The sequence below is a fragment of the Cryptotermes secundus genome, unplaced genomic scaffold (assembly GCF_002891405.2).
Source record: "Cryptotermes secundus unplaced genomic scaffold, Csec_1.0 scaffold112, whole genome shotgun sequence".
Classification (NCBI taxonomy): domain Eukaryota; kingdom Metazoa; phylum Arthropoda; class Insecta; order Blattodea; family Kalotermitidae; genus Cryptotermes; species Cryptotermes secundus.
The window spans coordinates 1514702-1541526 of record NW_019718271.1 but is presented as its reverse complement, the minus strand read 5'-3'; the positions used below and the strand labels follow the sequence as shown (position 1 = coordinate 1541526).

The window sequence follows — 26825 nt, the reverse complement described above, 5'->3', positions numbered from 1 at the left end:
TTCATTAAGTAATTAATACCTGACAATTTGTGCTCGAATGGATGGCACGAGCTGTTAGGTATTATGATGTCTGTTTGTGTGGGTTTTCTATATATTTCGAATTGCAAGCTATCTTCATTACGATGTATTGTTATATCTAGAAAGTTAATAGATTCTTGTTGTTCTCTTTCAATTGTGAACTTTATAGTTGGTTGCAATTCGTTAAATTTTAACAGGCAGTGTAACAGTTACGTGAGAATACACACCTGATGATGGCCGTTTAGGGCCGAAACATGTAGTGTGGAGTGAGGAGAAAGAAGAAAGAACTACAATAAAATTGTTACACTTAAGACGGTGTTTATCTTATATATATATTGTGCGAGTGTAACAGGATGCTCAAATATAATATTATATATATGACTTGGGGCACGCGGTAGCGTAGTTGGTTGAGGCACTATGCTACAAGTCGGAAGGTCGCGGGTTCAAGTCCTGATCAGGTCATTGGATTTTTTTCAATTGACCTAATCCTTCCGGCCGCAATATGGCCCTGGGGTTGACTCAGCCTCTAACAGAAATGAGTACCAGGAATTTTCCTGGGGAGTAAAGCGCGGCCGGCGCGTAAGGCTGACAACCTCATCGCCATCTTTGAGCCGATTGTCTAGATAATGTGGGACCCTCATCATCTCACAACCCTATGGGCCTTCACGGCCTGGTTCAGAGATAGCTTTACTTACTTATATATACAAGTTAGACTACTGCAGACAGAACTGCAACAAGATATGTCTTGCGAGTAAAGATGAACTGGGGTTATCTCTAAACGAGGAAGATTTCCTGTCACCCGTATCTTACACATAGTCTGACCTGGTGCTTCCATCTTTTGAGATCGTCCCACAAACTTCAGTTCGCTGGCAGTTGGTATTGAGACAAGAATCAACAGGTTTCGTACAGAGCACGTGGACTGGCCCTTTCTGATTTACGACCATACAACTTTGCTTCAGTTTTCCCACTTCTTGACCGCATCTGTGGCCTAGATGTCAGAGTTCCTGGGTACAGATCCAGAGGTCCCGGATTCCATTCCCGGCACTACCAGATTTTCTGAGAATTAGTGGGTATGGCCTAGAAACCCAAGATTAACGGACGTGAGGATTCGTTTCGTTGACCACGTGACACCATCTATCCGCAAAAGTTGGCACTAACTTCGCCGACAAGCGGCGGTCGCTCGGTCGTTATAGTTAGCTTGCGGAGTACAGGCCACGGAGTTTTCCCGCTTCTTGCTGGTTGCTTGCTTGGTTTACTCCCCGGCATTGGCGATTAACGCAGTAGGGGTACATTCTAAAACGTCGGCGAACTTCTGCCGGATTACACGGCGCCAAAACCCAGAAGATGGTACTTATCGCTGTGATGACCTCACCTCCAGCAATTTAAACAAATTAATTTCTTGAAGGCGTTTAAATTTAAACTTCAAAATCCTCATAAAACAGTTTCAAATTGAAGGGTAACATCAACATACAGATAGAACAGTGGGAAGGAAACAAAGTAAGTAATATCCGTGTTGCCAATCTCTGAGGTGGAACTGGATGTTTTACTGTGAAAACAGAAAAACTCTCTTCTCAATATTAAAAATGTTCTAGTAGATTCTAAAGGATTCTGACGATGGTGTATAACACTTGGATTTTTGGACTTGTCCATCGTCTGGTATTCGAAAGAAGACACGTTTCGGAAAATGGATCTGTTTCCGTCCTCGGGTGAAATGGTGATAGACACCTATTCTGTTGGATCTGTTAGAAAGAGTTAACTCCGATATAAAGAGCTAAGCTGACAGGATATCTCCCATTGACAAACCATGATCTCAGATGTGTGTGTATATGTATACAGTAGTTAAACTGACAAAACTGTTAAGCAATTGAGGTTAGGTCTTTCTAATGGACCCAAGAGAGCAGGTGTCTCTACTCCCCTTCACCTGAGTACGGAAACAGTTTTAGTTTCCGAAACGTTGTGTTCTTTAGAGTGCTGGAAAATGGGAAAAGTCCTAAAACCCAATATTCGAGATTGAATGTTCAACTCCGCTGTCTGATCCGATCCCAAGCCAGTTCAATCCAGTCCAATTTATTAGGCATATTTCTTTAAGATTCATTAAAATATATTTTTCCCATTCATGTATGAGTCTGTTCCTTGTTTCATTTCAAATCACAGATTTGTCTAAGGTGATGGGTCGTTACCCTTACAAAGAGACTGCAACCCTTACTACACGTCTGTGCTTGTTCCATGAATTCAAATTCAGTTGTATGAATACTGGCAGAACATAAAATATTTATATTATGAAGTATAGGTCTTGTTGTTAGCCATGAAAATACTGCTATAAATTATTTCCTAATGTATACTTTCCTTCTACACGGGCTTCGTGGGAGTCTATACAAGATTCCGCGTGCAAACAGCAGTCTTCTGGTCCTGATTTCCTTAGTTTAAGAGAGAAATATCAGGTTTTTCATAAAATCATATCAGGAGGATTACAGGTCTGTGTGTATGTATGTGTCGTGTCCTCTAAAAACTTTCGAACCTGGGACAATGTTTTATTAAACTCGGTGCAAAGCTGTAGCAATTCCACGTTCACCTATTTCAGTTCCCCTGTAAACAATATTAGAACAGGAACCATTCGAAATTTTGACGTTGTAGCATCAAAAATTATATTATCAATACATATTATAACTTCAAATATTTATCTATGTGGTGTAAACGTGAGGAAATATAAAACCTACCTGTATATACATCTCTACTGTTTAAAAGCTTTCTAAACAATTTATGACTCCATGTGGTGTCGTATTTATATTATTGATTGAACCCAACAGATTTGTAGGGGAATATCTGCATTAAACAAACAGAAAAATCACTAACGGAAGTAACTTTGACATCTGTAGGCATCTGAAATTGGGAGTTCATAAGAAGGGACCAAAGAAATCCGAAAAAAAAAGGCAGAATCATCTTAAATAAAACGCGTTGATTTCAGCTGATGAATATAAAAGAATGAGCCATAGCCGGGAAGTTTAACAGTCGTTAACCATGTACTCCGTGGTTTTAGTCCACAAGCAAACTATACCGACCGAGCGACCGCGTTTGTCGGCGAAGTTAGTGCCAACTTTAGCGGATAGAGGGTGTCGCGTGGTCAGCGTAACGAATCCCCAAGGCCGTTAATTTCAGTTTTCTAGCGCGGAGTCGCTATTTCCTTGAAATAGTTCCCCAATTATCCTCACGAGGCTGAATGGACCCAATTCCAAACACACTACTTCTCAGAAAATCTGGCAGCGCCAGGAATCGAACCAGGGACCTCTGGATCTGTAGGCAGGAACTCTGATCACTAGACCGCAGAGGCGAATTTCTGCTACATTAGTACCAAAATACGCAGGGCAAGCAGATATTCTGTACGCTGAATAACAAAGATCGTAATGTCAAAAATCCCAAATGAAGCCCATGATAGGTGAGAGTGATTGTGGAGCAATTGGCGGAATGAAGATTGGCAGAGGACACTGAAGTACTCGGAGAAAACCTGCCCCAGCACCACTTTCTCCACCACAAGTCCCACTTGGCCAGACCCGGGATCGAACCCGGGCCGCCGCGGTGGGAAGCCAGCGACTAACCGCTTGAGCTATGGCACGGCCCAGCTGTACGATGTTAGTAGCATAATACTTTCCTTTTATGAAAATTATTTAATAATTCTGGGGTACATAAAAATGTGCTTACGAGGTGAACCCAAATTTTGGTTTCGACTCAGTAAATTAAAGGTGAAGCCGGTCAGGGGGGTACCCGAGCGGTCTAAGGCATGCACTGTCTTCGCTCGCTCGGAAGCCGGGATCGTGGGTTCGAATCCCACTCAGGGCATGGATGTTTGTGTGCGTTTTTCTGTGTTTCTCTACAGGTAGAGGCCTTGCGACGAGCTGATCACTCGCGCAAGGAGTCCTACCGAATGTGTAAGATATAGTAAACCGAAGTGAAACGGAGAGTTTCATGGAGGTAGGCCTAGGCCCAAAATTGGGGCAATAGCGCCACAGGAAAAAAAAAATTAAAGGTGAAATCAATCCAATCTATGTAAAACACACTGGTACTAGAAGCGCTTCACTGTGAAGCATCTCTGATATATTTTTACCGACAAATGCAATCGGAGACCTTGACTGTTTTGACACAAGATTCGATTAGAACAAGAACTAAGCTCCACAGCCGAGATTAAAAGGTCCTGAAGGGCAATCACTTCAGAGAACTTACAATCACGATAAGAGAGGCAACCTAACAGCTATATTCTTTCTCCGTGATATCACTGTCATCCTTCTGTATGCAGCACAATATTCACTCAACGTCTGACAAGCTACGGATGACGTACTCCTTCAGTGTAGGACAGGTCAGACAATGTTCCAAGTTACCGTCATAACATGAAACAAGATATGCAATCAGCCAAGTCTGTATTACGTTCCTTGAGCAGTTCACAATATTGACTCATGTACATGGTACCAAATTCATTTCGAATTCTATGCGCTTCGGACATAAATATTACTACCTTCTGCAGTGTGACGCCGTATAGTCTGATAGTTTGGTTACGAACTACCAGACTACACGGCATCACATTCCGTAAGACACTAATCCTTACAGTCACTTCCGTGGTAGCGTAGTTGGTTGAGGCAGTATGCTACATGTCGGAAAGTCGCAGGATCGAATCCCGATGAGGTGGATTTTTTTTTCAATTTACCTGAACCTTCCAGCCGCACTATGGCCTGGGGTCGACTCAGCCTCTAACAGAAATGAGTACCAGGAATTTTCTGGGGGGTAAAGGGCGGCCGGCGCATAAAGCTGACAAACTTACCGCCATCTTTGAGCCGATGGTCTAGAAAATGTGGGACCCTCAACATCTCACAACCCTATGGGCCTCCACGGCCTGTTACAGGGATATATTTACTTTACTTTTATCGTGAGAACCTCAAATCTTACATTTCTTATACAGTCTAATAATCAAAGAGGTTATTAACATTAAGTGAGACACTGATAAAAACCAACTTACGTCTTCTATTAAGTGCGCAGTAACATACAGCGACATCTGTCGTACGAAAAATGTCGTACGATTTTTTTTTTGCCGTACGACTTCCTTTTCACACTAGAGCGACCAAATACATCCGACTGTCGTACGGTAGATGTTGCAAGTCGTCACGTATGGATGCTAAGACTACACTTTATATTCTACTACTCGATGCGACATGAACCGTACGGACGTCGTACAACCGATGTCGCTGTGTGTTCCAGCCCTAAGTCCTACGTAATACTAAACGATTCATTAAACACGCTCACAATGTACTGAGGTGGATTCAGACAGACAGAGAAATGTACTGAAACAGAACCCAACAAGAAAGTTTAGACTAAGGACTGCTCTAAAAATAGTTTTGATTTCACGTGGAACCGCTCAAAACCTGAATTAACTAGACTTGAGCCAGGCGTATTTCCTTGTTCTCCCTGTACATTATTGCCCACCGGGGTTTGAACGGGGCCTCAGATCCCTCAGATGTTACGTACCGTCAAACAGGACACAACAGTTGGTCACGAATAGTGAATGGGAAAGAATGTTGAAGGAAGCGGTCGAAATGTTACTCAAAAGGATTAAGGAAAGTAACATGAAATGCGGCCCGTCAAGGAATTCGTATCGGGCACCTCCGAAATATGAAGCAGGAACTATGATTAAAATCTGTGATACGTCTTAAAAACCCCAACTAACTTAACCACTGGGCGCGCCATAGCTCAAGCCGTTAGTCGCTGGCTTCCCACCGCGGCGGCCCGGTTTCGATCCCGGGTCTGGTCAAGTGGGATTTGTGGTGAACAAAGTGGCGCTTGGGCAGGTTTTCTCCGAGTACTTCGGTTTCCCTTGCCAATCTTCATTCCACCAAATTCTCCATCATCATAATCACCCGGGGCAGGCTACAATAGGCCAATCAGTGGCCGCCGTATCGAGTGGACACAGTTGGACTCCACCCCCCACTAAGAGAATTAAAAAAAAAACTTAACCACTGCCCTAAGAAAGTTGTGATGCTTTAAAAATGTATGTCTAATAAAAATGAAAAGTACACAATAAGACTTGAAATTGTCTGCAAGAAGAGTATTCAACGATTCTGTTCAAAAATGTGTTTACATTTAAAGAAATAAACGGTGAACATTTTTAGCGTTTGAAACCCATTTCGTGGATTACTTCGGTCAAGGCCGAACAGTATGGCGGATTTACGAGTCATACATGTTTCTACATATTAACCTATAGAGCCTGCCTCTTGAAACTCAATGCCACTTAGGTCCAAATGGCTAAAAGGTAAATTATTCTGAACTGAACAGTAGCAAGTACATTCTCTGAGTTCGACCTTCTCCTAATTATTTCTTGGATGCAATTTTGATCGACTCTGTCGTTCTCAAATGTTATAAAAACAAACTCCGTAACCTGTAGTCCGCAAGCGAACTACACCGATCGAGCGACCGCCGCTCGTCGGCGAAGTTAGTGCCAACTTCAGCGGATAGAGGGTGTCACTTGGTCAGCGCAACCGATCCCCACGGCCGTTAATTTCGGTTTTCTAGACCGGCAACTGGATATATAGATGATTGTATATCGAGATTTTAGTGATTACAGAACTTTATTTCGCGTAACCTAGCTTCAAAATCAACAAGCTATAGCGTACCATTATTTTAAGATAGTTTTCTAGTTTTAGTTTATTTAGTATGAGGTAAATCATATATTACATACACGTTCTAAGCGTAAATATTACTTTTACACGGAATAAACGAGTTTAGTAAACACTGTCGGAACAGACAACTGGCCGCCTGTCACTTCTCACACCCTCGAACCCACCCCCTTGTCTGAAATTTTTCTTCTGCGCATTCAAGGTTACTCTTGGCCTTGTTCGAAGTTACGTGACACTTGCTTTAGTAGTAGTTTCTGCTTGTACTGATATATCCTTCTGAACATGGTCTCTCTAAGACTGAAACATGTCAAGGATGGAAGATTAAAAAGGAAAGAAAGAAAAAAATGTAACAGTCACACTGGACGGTGTTGATAACCTTTTACACCTTTTTGTAACGTTTCAAACGCCTGAATTTCATCCTTAAATACAAGGTTTCCGGATGAAAGGTATCCAAAATAAAAAAAACTTTATATCTCGGAAACTAACTGTCATACACGTATCCGGTTTAAGTCATCGGAAAGGAAAACTCTGAAAGTTTTTTATACCCGGCTTACGCGCATGCGCAGCCACATTTTTGCCACCATGTTAGGAATCACCTGGACAGAGAGATGGCTGGGAGATGGATCCGCAGAGTTGGACCAATCGCTTGGCCTCCTAGGGCGCCACTTTTAACCCCAATGGATTTTTTTCTTGTGGGGCTATGTGAAGAACATTGTCTAACAGGTTAAGATCAACGACCTGAAACACCTTAAAACGCGCATAAGGGACGCTGTGGCTACGGTAACACCAAACATGCTTCAAGCCTGGATATCTGTCGTGCCACCAAGGAAGCCCACATTTAAATTTACTGAGGAAGTTATATACGCAGAAAAAAAAAACTTTGATAGTTTCCCTTTGTAACGGTATAACCCATTAATGTGTATAATAATTTTTTTCTGAGATATAATGATTTTATATTGGATACCTTTCATCCGGGCACCCTATACTTTTCAAAATGTTGTCTCAACCAGAAGCCAGTACTACAAATTATGAATGGCAGTACACCTGCAGTTGAGTTGGCCCATGTTCATACATGATGCTTGTATGTGGCTCTTATTTCACTGCATGTTGCATAAGCTGAATCATTTACGACAGTTCAGTATGATAATTACGAACGAATGGTCAACAGAAATAAACATCAGGCAAGTGGCTGGAGGATGGGTATTTAAAGAACAGAAGATAATATCTAATAATATTCAAAACAAATGAAATAAGCATACTCATGATACGTAACATGTGAAATTAATACATAACAACTTAAAGTGTTCGCACGGAGAAATAATATTGGTGCGCTTGTTCGAAAACCTCAAGACATGCGCAATAGATGTGTCAGTATCTCCTCTACGTCTACCGGGAGGTTTTTAGGCACGATATACCGGGTTATTTTAAATTATTGTCAGGGTTTCCGTTTACAGGCCACGGAAGCCCCAACATATAATTTAGAGTCACCCTGTATTTCTATATGTATAATACATACCCTTTATATTTCGCGTGGTAAGTGAGTCATTCTTAGATGGGAGCAGGCCGCGCCATAGCTCAAGCGGTTAGGCGCTGGCTTCCCACCGCGGCGGCCCGGGTTCGATCCCGGGCCTGGTCAAGTGGGATTTGTGGTGGACAAAGTGGCGCTGGGGCGGGTTTTCACCGAGCACTTTGGTTTCCCCTGCCAATATTCATTCCACCAAATTCTCCTTCATCATAATCACCCGGGGCAAGTACAATAGGCCAATCAGTGGCCGCCGTGCCGGGTGGACCCAACTGGACTCCACCCCCCACTATGTGAATTAAAAAATAATAATTTTTATTGATACCAGATTTTAACAAAAACTGTAATTTTATCGACACAAATTCAGTAAAACTTTACGAAAATAAGCTCTGCAGACCTTGAAGAGACAGACAGACAGACATGGCGATGGTAACAGGCATATTTTGTTAACTTTATATTCCTACCGCGCTAGATTCTAGCAGGACCAAGGCTGATTGTTGTTGCAATATCTGACTGGTAACTGTATTCAACTAACTCATTTTAACTATATGAAAACGATTCAATCCTTTCAAACTTGCCAAAATTCGGAAGCCGAGGGGGGTTCGTCGTTTTATGAAGGTATGAGATGACATGACAGTGATTCAACAGATTTTCTTTCTTTTCCATTTTCAGCTTGTGACATGATCTTTCGGATAACATTGTTCACACACTTATTACACATGATCTGCAGAGTCTGCAATAAATACGTTCAATAAGTACTGGCGCGTGAATGAGTTATGCCCAGTGGCGTAACTCATACTTTTTTTGTTCACTTAGGTTATTATATTAATCCTTGTATTGGGGTTTTACTCAGGTCTGTCTGGTAGAGTTAAGACGGTGTGTCCTTTCAGCCTGTGTGTAGTTTCGCTGTTGTGTAATACACGTAGGTTCAGTGCTAGTGCATTGGTCTGGTTTTTCTAATTTTCTTTCGATATTCCACTTTTCTATTTCACTGATCACTGTGTTTAGTTGTAGATCTTCATGGATCCTGTGGTTGTTTATGTACCGGTGTGCGTTCAGAATGGATCGGAGAGTTTTGGATTGAATCAAATAGAAAGGAGAGCCAAAAATTGTTATCGTTACGAAGACCCGTGTATTCATTCAATATTAAGGTAAAACTATCCCTGTAGCAGGCCGTGGAGGCCCATAGGGTGGTGAGACGTCGAGGTTCCCACATTTTCTAGACAATCGGCTCATAGATGGCGGTGAAGTTGTCAGCCTTAGTTGGTTGAGGCACTATGCTACAAGCCGGAAGGTCGCAGGATCGTTTCATGAAGAGGTCACTAGATTTTTAAATTGACCTAATCTTTCCAGCCGCACTATGGCCCTGAATTCGATTCAGCCTCTAACAGAAATGAGTACCTGGAATCTTCCTGGGAGCGTAAAGAACGGCCGGAGCGTAAGGCGTGTTCATGCAATATGGATTAAAATGTCTATCTTATGATGTGACGAGAAATAAACTTCTGGTCCGCACAATTATAGCGTTTGGTTCTGAAGCTGATAATTGTCTGCATTTATCCGTCTGTAGTTAAAACAATTTTAGATAATATTTGGACCCTAATGTACATTAATATAAAACCAAACATGTGGCGTATTAATATAATCTTCTCTATTCACTTTGAATCCTCCATTCAGACGCCACGCTATGCTCCTGGACGAAGTTACTTCCCAGCCACCGGAAACGACGGGTACCTCGGTTTCCGGTGCTCCCACGTGCCATTGATTCGGCAGTCTTCCATAAATAAGTCCCACTGGTCTTGGTCCGGCGCATTCAGCATAGAAGTATATATATATATTTTTCCTTGGCACTACAGCCCCAGTGGGCCTAGGCCTATCTCCATGAACTTCTCCGTTCACTTGGTTTTTCTAGATCTTACACATTAGGTAGGACTCCTTGGGCGGGTGATCAGCTCGTGGCAAGGCCTCTACGTGTACACAAACTAAACATCCATGTCCTGAGTGGGATTCGAACCCATGATCCCGGCTTCCGAGCGAGCGAAGACAGTACATGCCTCAGACCGCTCGGCTACTGTGACCGGCAGTGTATAAGAATAATATATAAGAATTCAGTTCGTACCTCACAGGAAACAGATCTGAACCCACGATCCCGGCTTCCAAGCGAGCGAAGACAGTGCATGCCTTAGACCGCTCGGATACCGTTACCGGCGCATATAAGTATATGCTTCAAGTTAATATTGTGTCAATTCAGTTGAATGAGGCAACTGGGAAACCACCAGTGGCACAGAATAAACTACTCTAGATTCCATGATGGAAGTCATGCTATTTTTCAGCGTTGTTCCCCGTAACTTGAAGTTAAAAACGTTTTTAAATTAATTATGGATTCATCGTTGATAGGGAAATCGTTGACTACAAAAAGCTCTGCTCCACGGACTGACTACTGAAGAGATCAGAGCATGACGACCATCTCCAAGCCTCACCAGTCAGAGTTCGCAGTAGCCCCCTCCGTCTACAGTACTGACGCGAAAGCTTATCCGGGAATCCAACACACAGAAGTTGGACGCGTGGCCGTCGCAGCGGCAGATTATATCGACTCAGCGGTCAAGGCAGAAGTAAAATTGCTCCTCCGCTTAACTAATTAAGAACTACGACATAAACGTGTATGGGGGAGTGCCTGTATAGACCCACGTTTTCTTGATCTCAGCACTAGTTGGAGATGAGAGGTCAGCTTCACACCACTGCCGCTTTACCCCCAGGAAAAGAGCCCCCCGGTACCCATTGGATAAAAGGCTGGGTGGATCCAGAGGCAGGCTGGACGATATGTAGAAGAAAAAACTCTTGACCCTACCGGGACTCCAACTCCAACCCCTCGGCCGTCAAGCCGTCGTTATACTGCGCTATCCCGGCTGTAAAAAAGTAAGTAAAGTACCAAGCTATGAAGGCCCATAGGGTTGTGAGACGTTGTGGGCTCCACATTATCTAGACAATCGGCTCAAAGATGGCGGTAAGGTTGTCAGCCTTACGCGCCGGCCGCGCTTTACTCCCCAGGAAAATTATTTAATTAATTCCTGGTACTCATTTCTGTTAGAGGCTGAGTAAACCCCAGGGTCTAGTGCGGCTGGAAGGATTAGGTCAACTGAAAAAAAAATCAAATGATCTCATCGGGACTTGAACCCGCGACCTTCCGGCTTGTAGCATAGCCCCTCAACCAACTACGCTACCGCTATCCCGGCTGTACAACCCATAAATACTGGAGTTCACTGGTCACTTCGGTTTTGTCTCTAGATACTATTTCTCTTATACAGGGTGCCCAACGATCTTATTCAGTACTGTAGACGTCGTGCAAGTTGGTTCCTCAAATGTTAATGCTTGTCTTGTATTCCGCATGTGGCCGGTTCGAATCTCGGCTAGGACATCGACTACCCTGATTGATGTTTTTCGTGGTTTTCGCTCCTTCCAGCCAAATGCTGTACCTGAAATCAGGTAACTACCGTTTCCTTTCACACTTTTTCCAATTTATCATTCACGAAACATGGCACCATTCAACGCTACCTATAGTATGTCTCCTGACAATGACATTAAATAAACGATAAATAAACAAGTAAACAGCACACAGGGCATCCGTGTCCTCTTAATTAAAGGAAAGGCATTGGCACGTCGGCCTTCCGAGGGCGCAGCTAGCGACATCTGTCGTAGCGTCTCTAAACCACTCACCTCACCTGTGAAGCACGAGACAATAAGCGCTCCATCGGCTAGTCCAATCAAAATGCCGGTGAGATGAACTTCAAATTTCTGTTTGGTTGTTCATTTGATTATGTTGTATAAACTTTAGAAATCCAATAATAGTCGGCATGTGACGTTTTACCGGGGTTAGTTTGCCTGAAAACGCGAAACTTGTAACTTCTAGAAAAGAGAGTAAAAGGTGACGTCAACCAACGATGTAAGTGGCACAGATGCTGGCCTCAACTACAACCCGACTTCAGAGAGTCACATTCAGGACAATAACGACTTAGAGAACAAGCCTGGTCGGACGGATGCAAATGCTGACGGAAGTACGGACAGAAATAGAACGAAACGGTGTAAAGGATGCCATCATTTATGCCCACAAGGTGTTCCTAGTTTTACGCAAGGGCATACAGAGTTTCTGAAATACAGGAGTTCGTAAGTGAAATTGTGAAATGTAAATTTTCGTGATTTGGAGAACTTATAAAATCACCGGACTGTACTACATATAACACGTGTTTCATGATCATTCGGCGTCTGCCATTCCTGAAAATCCAGTGGAAAAAGAAATTGTTATAAAAAGGCATCAAGACAACCCTCGGGGAATTAGATTACACATCTGAAAGCCATATCCTTGCTGTAAGGTTTATGGGCAAGGCAAACTTGTCCCTGTGCTTAACTAATTAAGCACTACGCCACGAACGAGCATCGTGGAGTATATGTATACATCCATGTTTTCTTGACCTCGGCATTAGTTGGAGGTGAGTGGTCAGCTTCACGCCCCGGCCGCTTTACACCCGGGAAAGAGTGGCCGGTACCCATGTATATGATGTTGGGTGAACCCCAGAGTCGGTCTGGACGACATGGAGAAGTGAAAATTCTTGACCCTAACGGAACTCGAACCCCGACCTCCAGGTAGTCCAGCCCGTAGCCAGTCGCTATACCGACTATGAAATGACACTGACGAGTCAAGTATTGGGATCGTGATCATTACTGGGTTTACATCTCAAAATACGTACAAATGAAGTGAGGAAACTCATAACGTTAGAAAATAACATAAAGTAAACGGTGATGTAATCATTTATAGACGATAAACATTAAACGAGGTCCCGTTAAGTATTCTTTGCATAATCCCATATGTATCAGCCTTATTGATAGAAAAATAATTGAAGATATCACATGATTTTTTTCCCCGTAAGGGATATTTCTTCTCTAAGAATCTGTCTGCTTGGACGAAAATCGTCTTGCAATTCTGGGAATATTTAATGGTACCATGATGGAAATTTAGGCCTATTCATGGATGTGTATTTAAAAAAAATCGCAAAGACTGCGTTGTTTTGTCTGTTATTTTTCTCGACATTCAAAACAGAATATTTAATCCTGAAACATGTCATATCGAGGAGGAATAAATTCCGAAATTTCGGAGTAGATGGCTCGCGATTTTGAACAATGAAGGGCTAACGATGAATGATGGGAAATAACTTAACAAGGATTGAACCAATGCATTTATTCAGTGACTTAAACGTCATTGCTTTTAGTGAACTCATTAAACACGGCTTACACACTCAGTTTTGTTACATATTTTTCAGACACGTATTATAGTTTAACGGATATATATTGCTACATGCATATATTAATAACTCAGTGTGTAACACTTCAAGAACTAGGCCCTACTTATAGGCTTACGTATAATTTTAAATGAAATTCATAAATTAGATTTGAAAGAATATGCCTATGATGTTAAATTCGCAACACAAACAGCACTTTTCCTTGAACCTCATCAAAAACTAAATATAGTCCTCTGAAAAAAATAAACGGAATAAAATACTGGCCTTCATTACCAGAAGGACAAATCAGATACGTATGGATATGGTACCGAGGTGATTACATTATCACTTTCATGTCCTGAACGCAAAATTCTGCAAGTCAAAACCTTACTAATTGCTCGTCATACCACAGCAGTCAAGCCGTTTGAATCCCACACTGCTTAAAAGTGAAACTCTCTGTATACTTAAATGAATTAAGTAGCCCTTCAGCCACAAGAATGCACCACAGATTAGAGCAGTATTTACCGGGCCCTGGCATCAAATCATACTGGGCCCTCGTCTTTTAAGGAAATACATGACTACTATAAATGATTCATTCGTTTTTAAAACGCTATATTTTCCAAAGTATTATACATACAAACATGATTGATATATAAAAAGAACCGTAAACTCACCAAGTCTGTATTGTGTGCACCAGTTGGCAGCACAAGTTCAGTGCCTTTACAAAATGGCGACAAAGCAAGAAAAGAGTTTTTGTTTGTTGCAATATGCGAGATGTTCGTCTGTTATAGCAGTGCAACGCGCATTCAAAAGAGAGTATGGAAATGAACCGCCATGTAAACAAAGCATTTTGCGGTGGTATCGGCAATGTTCGTCGCTACCTAAACAATGAACTTCGGCATCGCTGTATTGGGCGTGTTGGTGAGGATGACGTAGCTCTGTTCACTTGGCCCCCCAGATCACCTGGTCTAACGCCTTGTGACTTCTTCCTTTGCGGGTATATTAAGGATCGTGTTTACGTACCCCCACTGCCAAGAACACTAGTAGAGCTGAGGGAACGCATCGATGCTGCAGTGATGACCATTGACAGGCTGATGCTACAAAATGTGTGGAACGAGCTCGACTACTGCCTGGACGTGTGTCGTGCGACCCAAGGGGCACAGATAGAACATTTGTAGAGTGTGAAGAGAACTCTGTGAGTTTACGGTTCTTTTTATATATGAATCATATTTCTATGTATAATGCTTTGGAAAATATGGCGTTTTAAAAACGAATGAATCATTTATAGTAGCCCTGTATTTTACAGGACCACGGTCTCACAAAGGTCGAGAACCACTGGATTAGAGAAGTACTTCAAGTAAGACAGGAATATGATTCAGAAAGGCAGGTACTGAGGCTCCTGAAGCAGGAAGTCATGGACTACTTACAGAGAGACGTCTGGACAGAGCCTGAAAGACACATTCAAAGTAGACGCCAACTCACCCGTGATTAAATAACGACCACCCGAACCCAAAATCTGAGGAACGAAGAATTTAATGTTATTTGTTTCACTAAATATTTCTATTGCTCAGGAAAGATCCAGCCATTAAAATGTGCTCGGTTTTGACGAATTAGATCTCAAAGTGATAATCAGATTAATTAATGATATTACACCAGCAGCAGCGAACCGGTAGATAGTCACTTCCGCTGTAAGAATCTTTTCCTTTCAAGTGACAAAAAAAACTATATGGGTTTTGCCCGCAAGCGAACTATACCGACCGAGTGACCACCTCTTGTCGGCGAAATTAGTGCTGACAGCGGATAGAGGCTGTCGCCTGGTCAGCGCAACGGATCCCCACGGCTGTTATTTCAGTTTTCTAGACCGGAGACGCTATTTCCTTGAAACAGCTCCTCAATTATCCCCCACGAGGCCGAGTGGACCCTGTTCCAGACCTACTACATCTCAGAAAATCCCGTAGAGCTGGGAATCGAACCCGGACCTCTGGATCTGTAGCCAGGAACTCTGACCAATAGACCACAGAGGCGGTCTTTCAAGAGACAAGGCTGAAAGTTACCACACGACGCTACCTGCTTAGACTAAAGTGATCTTGTAAACCTCCGGAAACCTCGGACTTGTTTGGCGCTACACACCTTACTCGTTATCATAATACTAACAGCAAGTCGTCTAGAAAACCTCTGCATGCTGTGATGTCTCATTATAATGACAGCCAGGAATGTGTTTGTATGGTCATTTTGCATGCTTAACTAACCAATGACATGGCATTCCACTCGTTACTATGCTCTGGTCTTCCGATGGCTCTTAAGGCGTGGAAACTAATTTTTTTGACTTGTAATAACACTATTCATCATCATACAGATCACAGAGCAACGTACACACATCGAGTTCTTTTCTCGGCAACCCAGAGGCCCTAATGACAAGCTCAAAACTTTCAACATAGTGTCACGTGTCCGGGTATCCGTCACAAATAATTGTGGGTTTTGGATTAGAAACTCGTTTACAATTACGCTTGCAATCACTACAATCACTCTGACATAACTTCTTCCAGACGATGCGACCTGACTAGCCCATCGTCTCTGATCAGACCTCTGACTTCTCTGTCCATGAATGCATTCTGTTTCATAACCACTTGGCGTACCGACCAGGGAACACCGAGTCGAACAGTTAGTCCTCCGTTGTCTTGGAAACGACACCTCTGTTGCGCAGGAAACATCTGTCTGCGTTGCTTAGGAGACGTCTATTTAGGTGTCGCTACTGTGCAACGGATGTCTCTGTATGCGCTATCCCGGAAACGTGTTTTAAGAGCCGATGTCTAGCAATGGACGCCCGCTTAGATATTCTGGCTTTTAGGCGACACGCCACAATATCTTGGGTTTATGAATATCTAATTCGTCTTCGGGTATTATTACGCCTGCTTTCCGTCCGCCTCCTTACATCTCTACACAAGTCCTTCGTCTGTTTCTGCAGTGAGTTCACACCGGAGCAAGAGAGCGCTCTTTCCTCCACCGTGTCTGTCCATCTCTTTGTTTTTGCCCTCCCATACGTCCGAGTACTTATACGAATTCTTAGACGCGATCAACAAACTCCGTGGCCTTTAGTCCGCAAGATAACTATACCGACCGAGCGACCGCCGCTTTTCCCTGGTCTGGTAAAGTGGGATTTGTGGTGGACAAAGTGGCGCTGGGGCAGGTTTTCTCGGAGTACTTTGGTTTCCCCTACCAATCTTCATTCCACCAATTGCTCCACAATCACCCTCACCTATCATCTGGGGCTGGTAGAATAGGCCAGAAGTGGCTGCAGTACAAGGGACTTAGTTCCACCCCACTAGCAATAAAAAGGGGGGGGGGTAGCCGGCATCTGTGTGCCGACTGTCTAGAAATGTTGGAACCTCGACGTCTCACAACCCTATGGGCCTCCATGACCTCTTACAGGGATAGCTTTACCTTTACCTCATACAACACCGAAACGATTTAAAGATATTCTGGGCTTTCAAATAAACTTCAGGGCAGAAGGAAGTCACATCTTGCACATACAAGACATCCGTTCCTGCTAAAGATAACGCCTGTCTATCAGACTACACCGTGTCATATTCCAACAGTGACAACTTCAAATCTGACAATACCGCGCTACATACGTGGCACAACCGCAATTCATAAGTTCACACAGATGTTCACAGCGTCTTAAAAAAAACTATCGACGCTTCTACATTGCGAAAGCGAGGATATCTAAAAATGACCCAGCTGTCAGCTTCTGGTAATAAGGGCAGGGGGTAGAATGCACTGCATCACAACATGCGATAAAGCACTCCGCGCCATTTTATATGAGCAAATCAGCTAATGGCAGGCGCATACGTAACTTTTCAACCAAACGACGGACTTTCATAAAAACTGATAGGATCATACCACTAGAGTGGCAATGCACTCACCTACATTTACAGTTTCTTACCATCAATATCACAGATATTGCAGTGATGCTACTAGGGTTGAATATGAAATTCTAAAACATGTGCCGACCGCCTCTGTGGTCTAGCGGTCAGAGTTCCTGGCTACAGATCCAGAGATTCGGGTTCCATTCCCTGGGTTACCAGATTTTTCTGAGAAGTAGTGAGGTCTGGAATGGGGTTCACTCAGCCTCGTGAAGATAAGTGAAGAGCTACTTCAAGGAAACAGCGGCTCCGTTCTAGAAAAACGAGATTAACGGCCTTGGCGATCCGTTGCGCTGACCACGTGACACCCTCTATCCGCTAAAGTTGGCACTAACTTCGCCGACAAGCGGCGGTCGCTCGGTCGGTATAGTTCGCTTGTGGACTAAAACCACGGTGTTCGTTTTTTAGTTTTAAAACATGGACTAGTAACAGATCTTTGAAAGTATGACGTTTCCGATAACTTCTAGAAGGCAGAAGAACGACGTGATATCTATGCAAAATCTGTTATTCTCTGTTTTTAATTTGATGGCGAAACTAAACGCTAATCATATGGAACCTTGAACCGTGACAGATCAGGGAAATGGCTATACAGTCTGCGTTTTTTACTGATTCCTCATCTGCAGTCTGAAACGATTACAAACCTGGCTCCGGTATCTGATAATACTGATGAGCTCAGAATGTGTAATAAGTAGTGAAAATATGAACAGAGATAAATCAACAATATGCAATAGATTTTTTCAATTTACCTAATCCTTCCAGCCTCACTATGGCCCTGGGATAGACTAAGGCTCTAACAGAAATGAGTACCAGGAATCTTCCTAGGGGTAAAGGGCGGCTGGCGCGTAACTTTACCGCCATCTGAGAGCCGATTATCTAGAATATGTGGGAGCCTTAACTTCTCACAACCCTACGGGCTCCATTGTTTTGTACGTATTTTAAATGAACATTACGGAACAATTCATGCATAATTATCATCAAGTCAATTTTGTATAATTAAATATGTGATAGAGAAACTTTACCCTATATATACAAGATGTTATTTTATAAACGTAACGGACGAGAGACTTTCCTTTCTTAGGATACTACTGACTCCTTGGGCGAAAATTCGTCTGCATTTTCCATTTCCAAAAATATTGTGCAGAAATATATTATATTTTACAGTTGGGGGAGGGGGGTTACACTTAAATTTGTTGGTCGAAACGTGATTTGTATTGGTGCAATATAACGCCTCACTTTACTACTACTACTACTACTACTACTTTTTAACATATTTTCCCTATTTTGCGAAAACAAAAGTAAGCTTATAAAAGCAACTTTCTGTCTGTGTGTATCCTCCCTATTATCTTTGAGTGCCTGAACCAGTCTTTATGAAACTTGGTATGCAATTCAAGGCATATGACCCTCATCTCAACAGGGTAATTTACAAATTCTCCCTATCAGTAATACCAACATTACAGCGTATCAAATTTCTGAAGCTAAACCTTAACAATGCTTGAACGCCTGCAAAAATCATAATGAAATTTGTATGTATATAAAGCCACATGATGCCACCACAGTATCTAAATTAGTCCCTTCGATCAGTAGTACCAACATTACAGCCTCTCAACTTGCTGCTGCAATAACCGTAATGTTACTTAAATGTCTCTACCGTTCGTCACGGAACCTGGCATGTACGTATATATCATGGCATCTGAGTTCATCTCAACGGTGCACTTCATAAATCAGTGCCGTCAGTAACAGCAACACTGCAGCCTCCAAATATTTGTTTTATTGGCTCCATTGCACTCACATACTAAAGTTTTATTGCTACTCGTCGTATCAGATACTTCAACTACAGTGAGAGGTAAGTACGAGATTAGTTCTTACAAAAATATATTTCTATTAAGGTGGGTTTAGACTGAGTTCCTTGGTACTTAGACCAGTTTTGGATTATAGACGAGATAAACAGATCATCTGAACAAGTGAGACCTTACACTAATATTGGTTTATATTGGCACAGTATTACACTAATTTTGGTTTGTATCACACCAATATAATCCTGCCTCGTATTATTTTTGTCTGCATCGGTCCAATATCACCTCTACTTTACATTATTTTTATTGCTAGTGGGGTGGGACTAAGTCCCTTGTACTGCGGCCACTTCTGGCCTATTGTACCAGCCCCAGATGATAGGTGAGGGTGATTGTGGAGCAACTGGTGGAATGAAGATTTGGCAGGGGAAACCGAAGTACTCGGAGAAAACTTGCCCCGGCGCCACTTTGTCCACCACAAATTCCATTTGACCAGATCCGGGATAGAACCCGGGTCGCCGCGGTGGGAAGCCAGCGACTAACCGCTTGAGCTATGGTGCGGCCCCTAATATCACCTTACTTTACATTAAGCTTTATTTGAACTTCACATACTTTTTAAAAATTCTCATCTAACAAAACATCTGAACATGACGTAAAACGCACATTAATTAACATGATCCATAATTTTTATTAAATATGATGCATATTTGGTTAAGTACAAAAAAAATAATTTGTAACATTTATGGAATGGGATATCTGCAGTGTGGCTGGGTTTACAGCAAAGGGGATTCATCTGCTATATAAATGTGCAACTACAATTAATTGACTTTAAGGCCAATGGCGATAAATCAAATACAAAACGACGATTTAAGAAGAAAAGAAAAATACATGTAAGGTCTAAAAGTTTGTAATGATGGTATATTAATACAATTATTGACTTTCTGGATATTATCCATCATTCTGCTTTTTATCTGCTTGTTTAAAACAATGATTCCGAGACTGAACTGTCTCTGTCCTCAGGGAAAAATCCTAATCAGTTGGGCCCAAGCAACAAAGATCTCAAAACTCCATGTACATGAGGCCTTGCACCTATGGCCATGTATAATGTAAGGCCACAATCCAAAAAATTAGAATGCTATGAAAATAGAAGCCAACACTAAAGGGTCAAGAGGGATGGAGACAGATCCCAGTCTCCAAAACGTTGTTTTAAATTAAAAAAGGAAGATGGATAATGTCAAAAATTGTACAAAACAAAGCAGGAATTCCCTAAGAATGACTATTTTAAATGTCATTTACAAGTCCTCATTTCACTAAAATTGGATTTACATGTCAGTAAAATTTAAAATTATTAAATAAATCGACAACTTAAATGATAGACCCTAAAGTACAGAAAAAGTTAAGAAACAGAAGTAAGAAGCAACGTTTCTTCCGAACTCTTAGCATTATGAGAAAATAAATGGCCAAAATGAAGTGTAAAATGTATTTCAAAAGACAGTTCAGTAACCTGAGGTACAGCAAACTTCTCTGCAGTTACTTTAGATATGTAAGATTGTGTATTTTCTTCATTTTAATTTTATTAATTTAAGCATCATTATTTACTTATTTATGGTTTACCTAACCCTGTCAATAGTTTACATAATATAGGACTGAATAATAATACAATCGGTGAATAACAGAATGGAAAGAACACCTAATTTTGTATAATATTCTGATATTTGCCTGGGGGAACTGAGAATATCACAAAAACCTCAATGAGGTTAGCCAATCTCAGGCTGAGAACTGAACCTGAGACTTGCTAAGTATGAAGAAGAAGTACTACAAAATGAACTGGGACATTCTGCTTCACCATGTGGTTCAAATGAACCATATTTCACATCAATGGCATCTGCAAACACAAAAATATGCTATTCCACTTCTAGAACCGATTTCTTAAATAAAATAGCATAATTCGGGTCTGGGTGTGTCTGTGTATGTGCCTTCCATAATAACTTTGAAACAATATGGGTTCATGTTACACTGATGTAAAACATTAAAATCATTACCTTCAACATATAAGAGCCTTCAAGAATATGAAAATGATAGCTGCACAAACTCTTAAAACTACAAACAACACTAGCACCATTCAGCAACATGGGATCAAAGTATATCTTTTGTTTGTTGAAGGCAAATTTGTCTGTAACAAGAATAACAGCATGCGGAAAAGTAATGCACAAAATGTTTTTCTTTTCATATAGAATAATGCATAATAGCATATCATAAATAGTATAAAAATTAAGTACGAATATACTGTATATGTTGAAAGGACCAACATGTCATGCACATGAGTATGCAGTAATATTTCCAAATGAAATGAAATCAACATGTCTTATGGGTCTCAGGAAATCTATGTGATCTTTTGGTGATCACCTTCACAGAAATGGACAATTCAATCACAGTAATATGTAAGCAGCAACTTCAATTGTTGCTTCATGTTTTGGAGAATATGAAATTATGTATTCACATAATTCATAAGTATTTGAATTTGAATTTCATCAAGAATAACCTACATCAGATGTCACTGAAATCCTACCATCTGCAGTGTGGTTGACATGTGCATGAATTTTGGAAGACAAGGATCAAATGAGCAAATAATATCTTCTGCATGGGCCATGCCAAAAATTTAATTCCAATACCAACTGCAGTACAATACTTGAACAATAATCACATGAATGTGTGCCAGGCACTGTTCCAAAAAGAAAACAAAACATCTAACTAATTATCCTTACCATGATAAGGATATGCATGTGATATATATCTTATCAATACAAAAAATTAAATTCAGAAATGAAGTACATTCCACACTAACTTTCTTAATAATAAGTACCAATTTGGAGCTGCATTTGAGTTGGATAATATTACGTGTCATTACTGTCATATGTATAAAACTTTGAAATCCATAGTTTTTACCCATATGAAGTGTTTCATGGGAATGCATATTTGTAAATAACATGACATAATAACTTTAAGCTATATGCAATGGGTTGGTCTCTGAACATGAACCACAAAATCATTATAAAAGGTTAATCAGCTCAGTCCAATGTGACTGATAAAATATTTTTTCTATCATTCCTTTTTAATCTTTCATCCTTGACATGTTTGGGTCTTAGAGACCATCTTCAGAAGGATATATCAATACGGGCAGAAACTACTATTACCATGTGTTTGGTCAATATCAATACATACATACAGTATCATCACATTGCCATTAATATAAAGCCTGATTCATTTTATCAGTCACACTGGATGGAGTTGATTAACATTTTATAATATTGTTAGCATGATGGACCAGGATGAATCAAATCAAATTAAAAAATCATTCTTTTATTTTAACAAGCTAAGAGGTCAACAGACATGGATTTTTTTTGTCTAACCTATCAAAGATACTGGGTAAAAGTGCGCATGGGCATGCAATGACACTGTAGTCATTGCCCTAGTCATTGAATTACCTCCTGACCTTTAAAAGAAATTCTCCATATTTCTTGTAAGCAGCTAATAGCAAGTGCTATTCACTATCCATGTAAGTCTTATTCATAAAGACAAAGTTATCCTTGTATTTAATTAATTTAGTACCATGCCATGAAGAGGTATGAAAGTGTAAGTATATCTCCACAATTCTTAACCTCAGCACCGGATGGGGGCGGTCAGCTTCATACACCTGCTGTTTTACCCCCAGGGGGGAAAGAGTCCCCACTATCCACTGCATTGGAAAATGGGTGGTCCCCACAACCGATTTGGATGTGAAAGAGTGAAGAAGAATCTCTTCCCCTACCAAAAATCGAACCCAGACTCCTCGGTCAACCCCATAGCCTAATAGCTATACCGACTCGTTAGGTTCATACGGATACTATTAAAATTATAAGTATACTGTGGCTGTTTGCAACATCTATATATCTAATGGGATATTTGTTTATAACTGTAAAATATGAAGTTTGTATAATTCTTGGATTATCGGTTCGCATAGCTCATCCTAATTAGTGATCAGTTTTATATTCTACCATGGTATAAATAATCCTATGTCGTGCGCCAAATGAGCTCAACTAGCTTCTGGGGCGGCAAAGTTTTATGTCGGCCTTGAAAAACTTGTATTACCCGTACTTCGGGAATGCCCAATGCTAGTAGCCTAATCCTACGTCATATTCCTGCACCTGGATTGCTAAATGCTCATTGCGCTATTTCTAACAATCGAAGACATATTATTTCATTTCAGTAACATTCAACGTAAAATAACAGAACGTTTAATCATAAAATAAAGTTATTCAAGTCATAAATATTATTATTTTAGGTTATGTGTTACATCGTTACATTTTTCTTGCGCTAAACGGATTTTGCTTCTCAACTGTTCTAAGCGAGCCATCTAGTGGTTGAAAGTTTAACTACTCGAAATTATGGATTTGTCTACGGAGCTGATCAGCTGATCTCGCAGTGATATAGTACTGCTTGCGTTGACGCTGGACGTTGCGAAACAACGTTGACCGAAAAACATGACTGAATTCTTTCAAGGCTTTTTAAAACTATTCAACACTGCTATATGATCATTTCACGAAATATTCATGTTAAGTCCATGCCCGTCCACAAGCCTTAGAGTGTGAGAAGTCGAAAACCAGTTCTTCCTATAATTAGGCATGTAGGTGTGTCACTTCACTGCATGAGCGTTCCACATTGGCAAGGTCATGTGATTAGCATTGATGAGTACAGTTGGCCTCCAAACACATCAGCCCAAACGACCTTGACAATCGTTCACCACGGTGCGCGACGGTTAGCCTACACTTTCATATGAATTTATGAGAAGAAGATTAAAGTCACTTTCTTGCTAACTGCACACGCTCATTTTCCACTAATATCTTGATGTTAATAAAATCATATGTTAATAAATAACATTCCTTACTATGAGGTCACGGCATTTTATGTTTATTCAAGTGGTCACTGTCAAAGTGTTACTTAATAGATTGATAGAATCATACCCACAATTTGATTAAAATAGGTTATATGGCGACAGGCCAACGTGCCGACAACAGGGTGCCAAACCATACACTAGTAGGGCCAACATTGAAGACACACTGCAAACGTCAATAAGGGTGACAGTGTCAAACCAAGAAATTCCCCGGTTCATATGAATGGTATATGTACTAGGAAAAGAGATGACACTTACCATGGTCATTTTAGGCCATAATCTACCGATTACTTCCACCACTTCATCGCAGGAGCCAGCCACCGTCACAAGCACGCCGCACTCTCGCTAAAACAGTTCCCCACTCCCAGCCCGTCCCGGCACGATCGTCCTTCGTCTTTCACTACAAGTAGAATTCTTCTAAAAATTGTCGCTCCGTGTAGTGTGGCGCAGCAGTAGTTTAGACGCTGTTGCAATGTTTGTTGTGGAGCGAACCTAGTCAAATGAGTAACTGTTCGCTTTGCGTGACTTTTGTCACTCAATACCGTTTCTTACAGTTTACCATTCGAAAGAAGTCACAACATCGGGAAACAAACTTCTTTCTCAGCAAGAGAACGTACATCCACAACTTGGAAAACTAGCCAGGATGCAAATAATTTAATAAACATTTCCCAGCCAGCGTAGTGTATTTACGAGGCCATCAATCAAGCTCCCAACGGACCAATCCCAAGCCACAATCCAAGTCGTGGTCCTCCATATTAGGAAAGGTAGGTGATATCATAGGCGGAGCGTAGTCTATTACTCCTCCTCCACGTAAAAACGCGGGAAGTGAATGTTATACAGATAATCAGTAATTACATCTTCCAAAGATCACTATCAAGTCTGCAGAACGTGCTCTAAACATAAACTGCTTAGTTGTGGGCTGGTTCCGTTGCAATGCTGTCCAACGCATTCGCATTGATGGTCCTGGGTAGTAGTTATATAACTAAATGATTGATAACATTTCGGCCTTCAAGGTTAACCCAACATATTGGCAAGATCAAGTACGCGTGTAGATAAGAAGCGTTTATCTTTTGAATGTTTTGTAGCATTTTTGCAGGTCTCAATCGATTAATTTAAACTCGATATAGTCTTTTATATTATTTATTATTAATTCTTCCGTGGATACTTGACACTGCATTCTTCAGAAACGTTTTTTTTTTCAGTGCCCAGCATATATTGGCATTATTCAGTGGCGAAAGAGAAATTTGTGTATGGTGGTGCGGAATAAATATTCTTTACGTGCGTATATTTAGTTTATTGTGCAAGTGAAATCAACGATGCTAACAAGTGTTAATAAGTATATTATTTCCATTTGGAAGATATTGTCTGAAAAATTTAAAATCCTGGACGCCATTCACGTAGTTGTGTTTTATGGTCAAGCATACGCAATATTCGTTTCAATAATAGCTTACATGAATTAATTTGGGCCGTTTTCGATAGAATTATTACTATCCTTTACAACATTCATGTTCAGCGTTCTCATGGTACTTTATTTTTAGATTACGTCAAAATAGACCGTGTATGTAACGTCCTATTACAAACAAAAACATGAAGAAAACCAGTTAAAATAATTAAGCGATAAGCTAATGCACAGAAAGACATTCGCTTAAACTTAGCTTAAAATAAAATATATCTTTTTGTGGGGGGGATCTCTTTTATACAGCATGAACCCCCTTGCTTGTTTATCAATACAGTTTCTACTATTTTCGTTTTTTCTTTTTCTACAGAAGACCGAATATAACATAACTCGTTCCGTAGCGGCGGAACAAAATCTACAGGCGTAACAGATAAACTATTTTAGTAGTCTGGAAACTGTTACCGGCGAATGGTTTGCTCAAAAATCAATTTTCTGTTGAATAAAATGTAAAAGTTTCAATGACCGACAGGACCTATGCACGAGAAACGTCAACTTTTGATGGAATTAAAAAGTAAATTCTTTTCGCAGTTTATATAGATCGGCTATAGTTAAATCAAAATGTATATGTCCAACTAAACTCTTAGGCCAATTACGTAATTTAATATTAATAGACACAAAAATAAGTCTACTGCAAAATCTAAGATTTATGTGTTTTAATTTATTACAGAATTGCGTGAAATATATTGTGTCACTGCAATAAATAGTCCAGGTTCTTCCTGCCCACTCCTAACGTCGGAATTGCTCCAGCTTTATAAGACGGAAAGCTTGAAAGCCTACATCAAGTATGGGAAACGAGAAGTTGCTTACTTAATTCGTTCCTCTTTATACCTTACAGTGTCGATATTGTTCTTTCTTTTATTTGATAATTTTACAGACGATAGGACTCCATGGACGATCCCGGCTTGCGAGCGAGCGAAGACGGTTCATGCCTTAGACCGCTCGGCTACTGTGACCGGCAGTGTATAAGAATAATATATAAGAATTCAGTTCGTACCTCACAGGAAACAGATCCGAACCCACGATCCCGGCTTCCGAGCGAGCGAACACAGTACATGCCTCAGATCGCTCGGCTACCGTCACCGGCGAAACGAGAAGTGTAAGCCTAATTATAAATATATATAAATAATTCCTAAATATGGTACAAACCCGAAGATCATGGATTCGAGTTAAGATGGGTTTGTTGGACTTTTCAATTGACCTAATCCTGCCAGCCACACTATAGCCCTGGGGTCGACTCAGCCTCTAGCAGAAATGAGTACCAGGAAT

The 26825-nt window shown here is 41.0% G+C and overlaps 1 protein-coding gene across 2 annotated transcripts in view; it reads right to left on the bottom strand.

Moving 5' to 3' along the window:
- Positions 1–24827, bottom strand: part of LOC111872121 (nuclear factor 1 X-type) — a 636309-nt gene extending 611482 nt beyond the window's left edge. The window contains exon 1 of one of the 2 annotated variants that reach the window (XM_023866148.2): positions 24362–24827. Coding sequence is in view for 1 of the 2 variants with exons in the window: in XM_023866057.2 (XP_023721825.1) it covers positions 24362–24370 (9 nt within the window). In the remaining variant the exon portion in view is untranslated. The remainder of the gene's footprint in view (positions 1–24361) is intronic. The other variant, XM_023866057.2, reaches the window with a different exon arrangement.
- Between the last annotated feature and the right edge of the window lie 1998 nt (positions 24828–26825).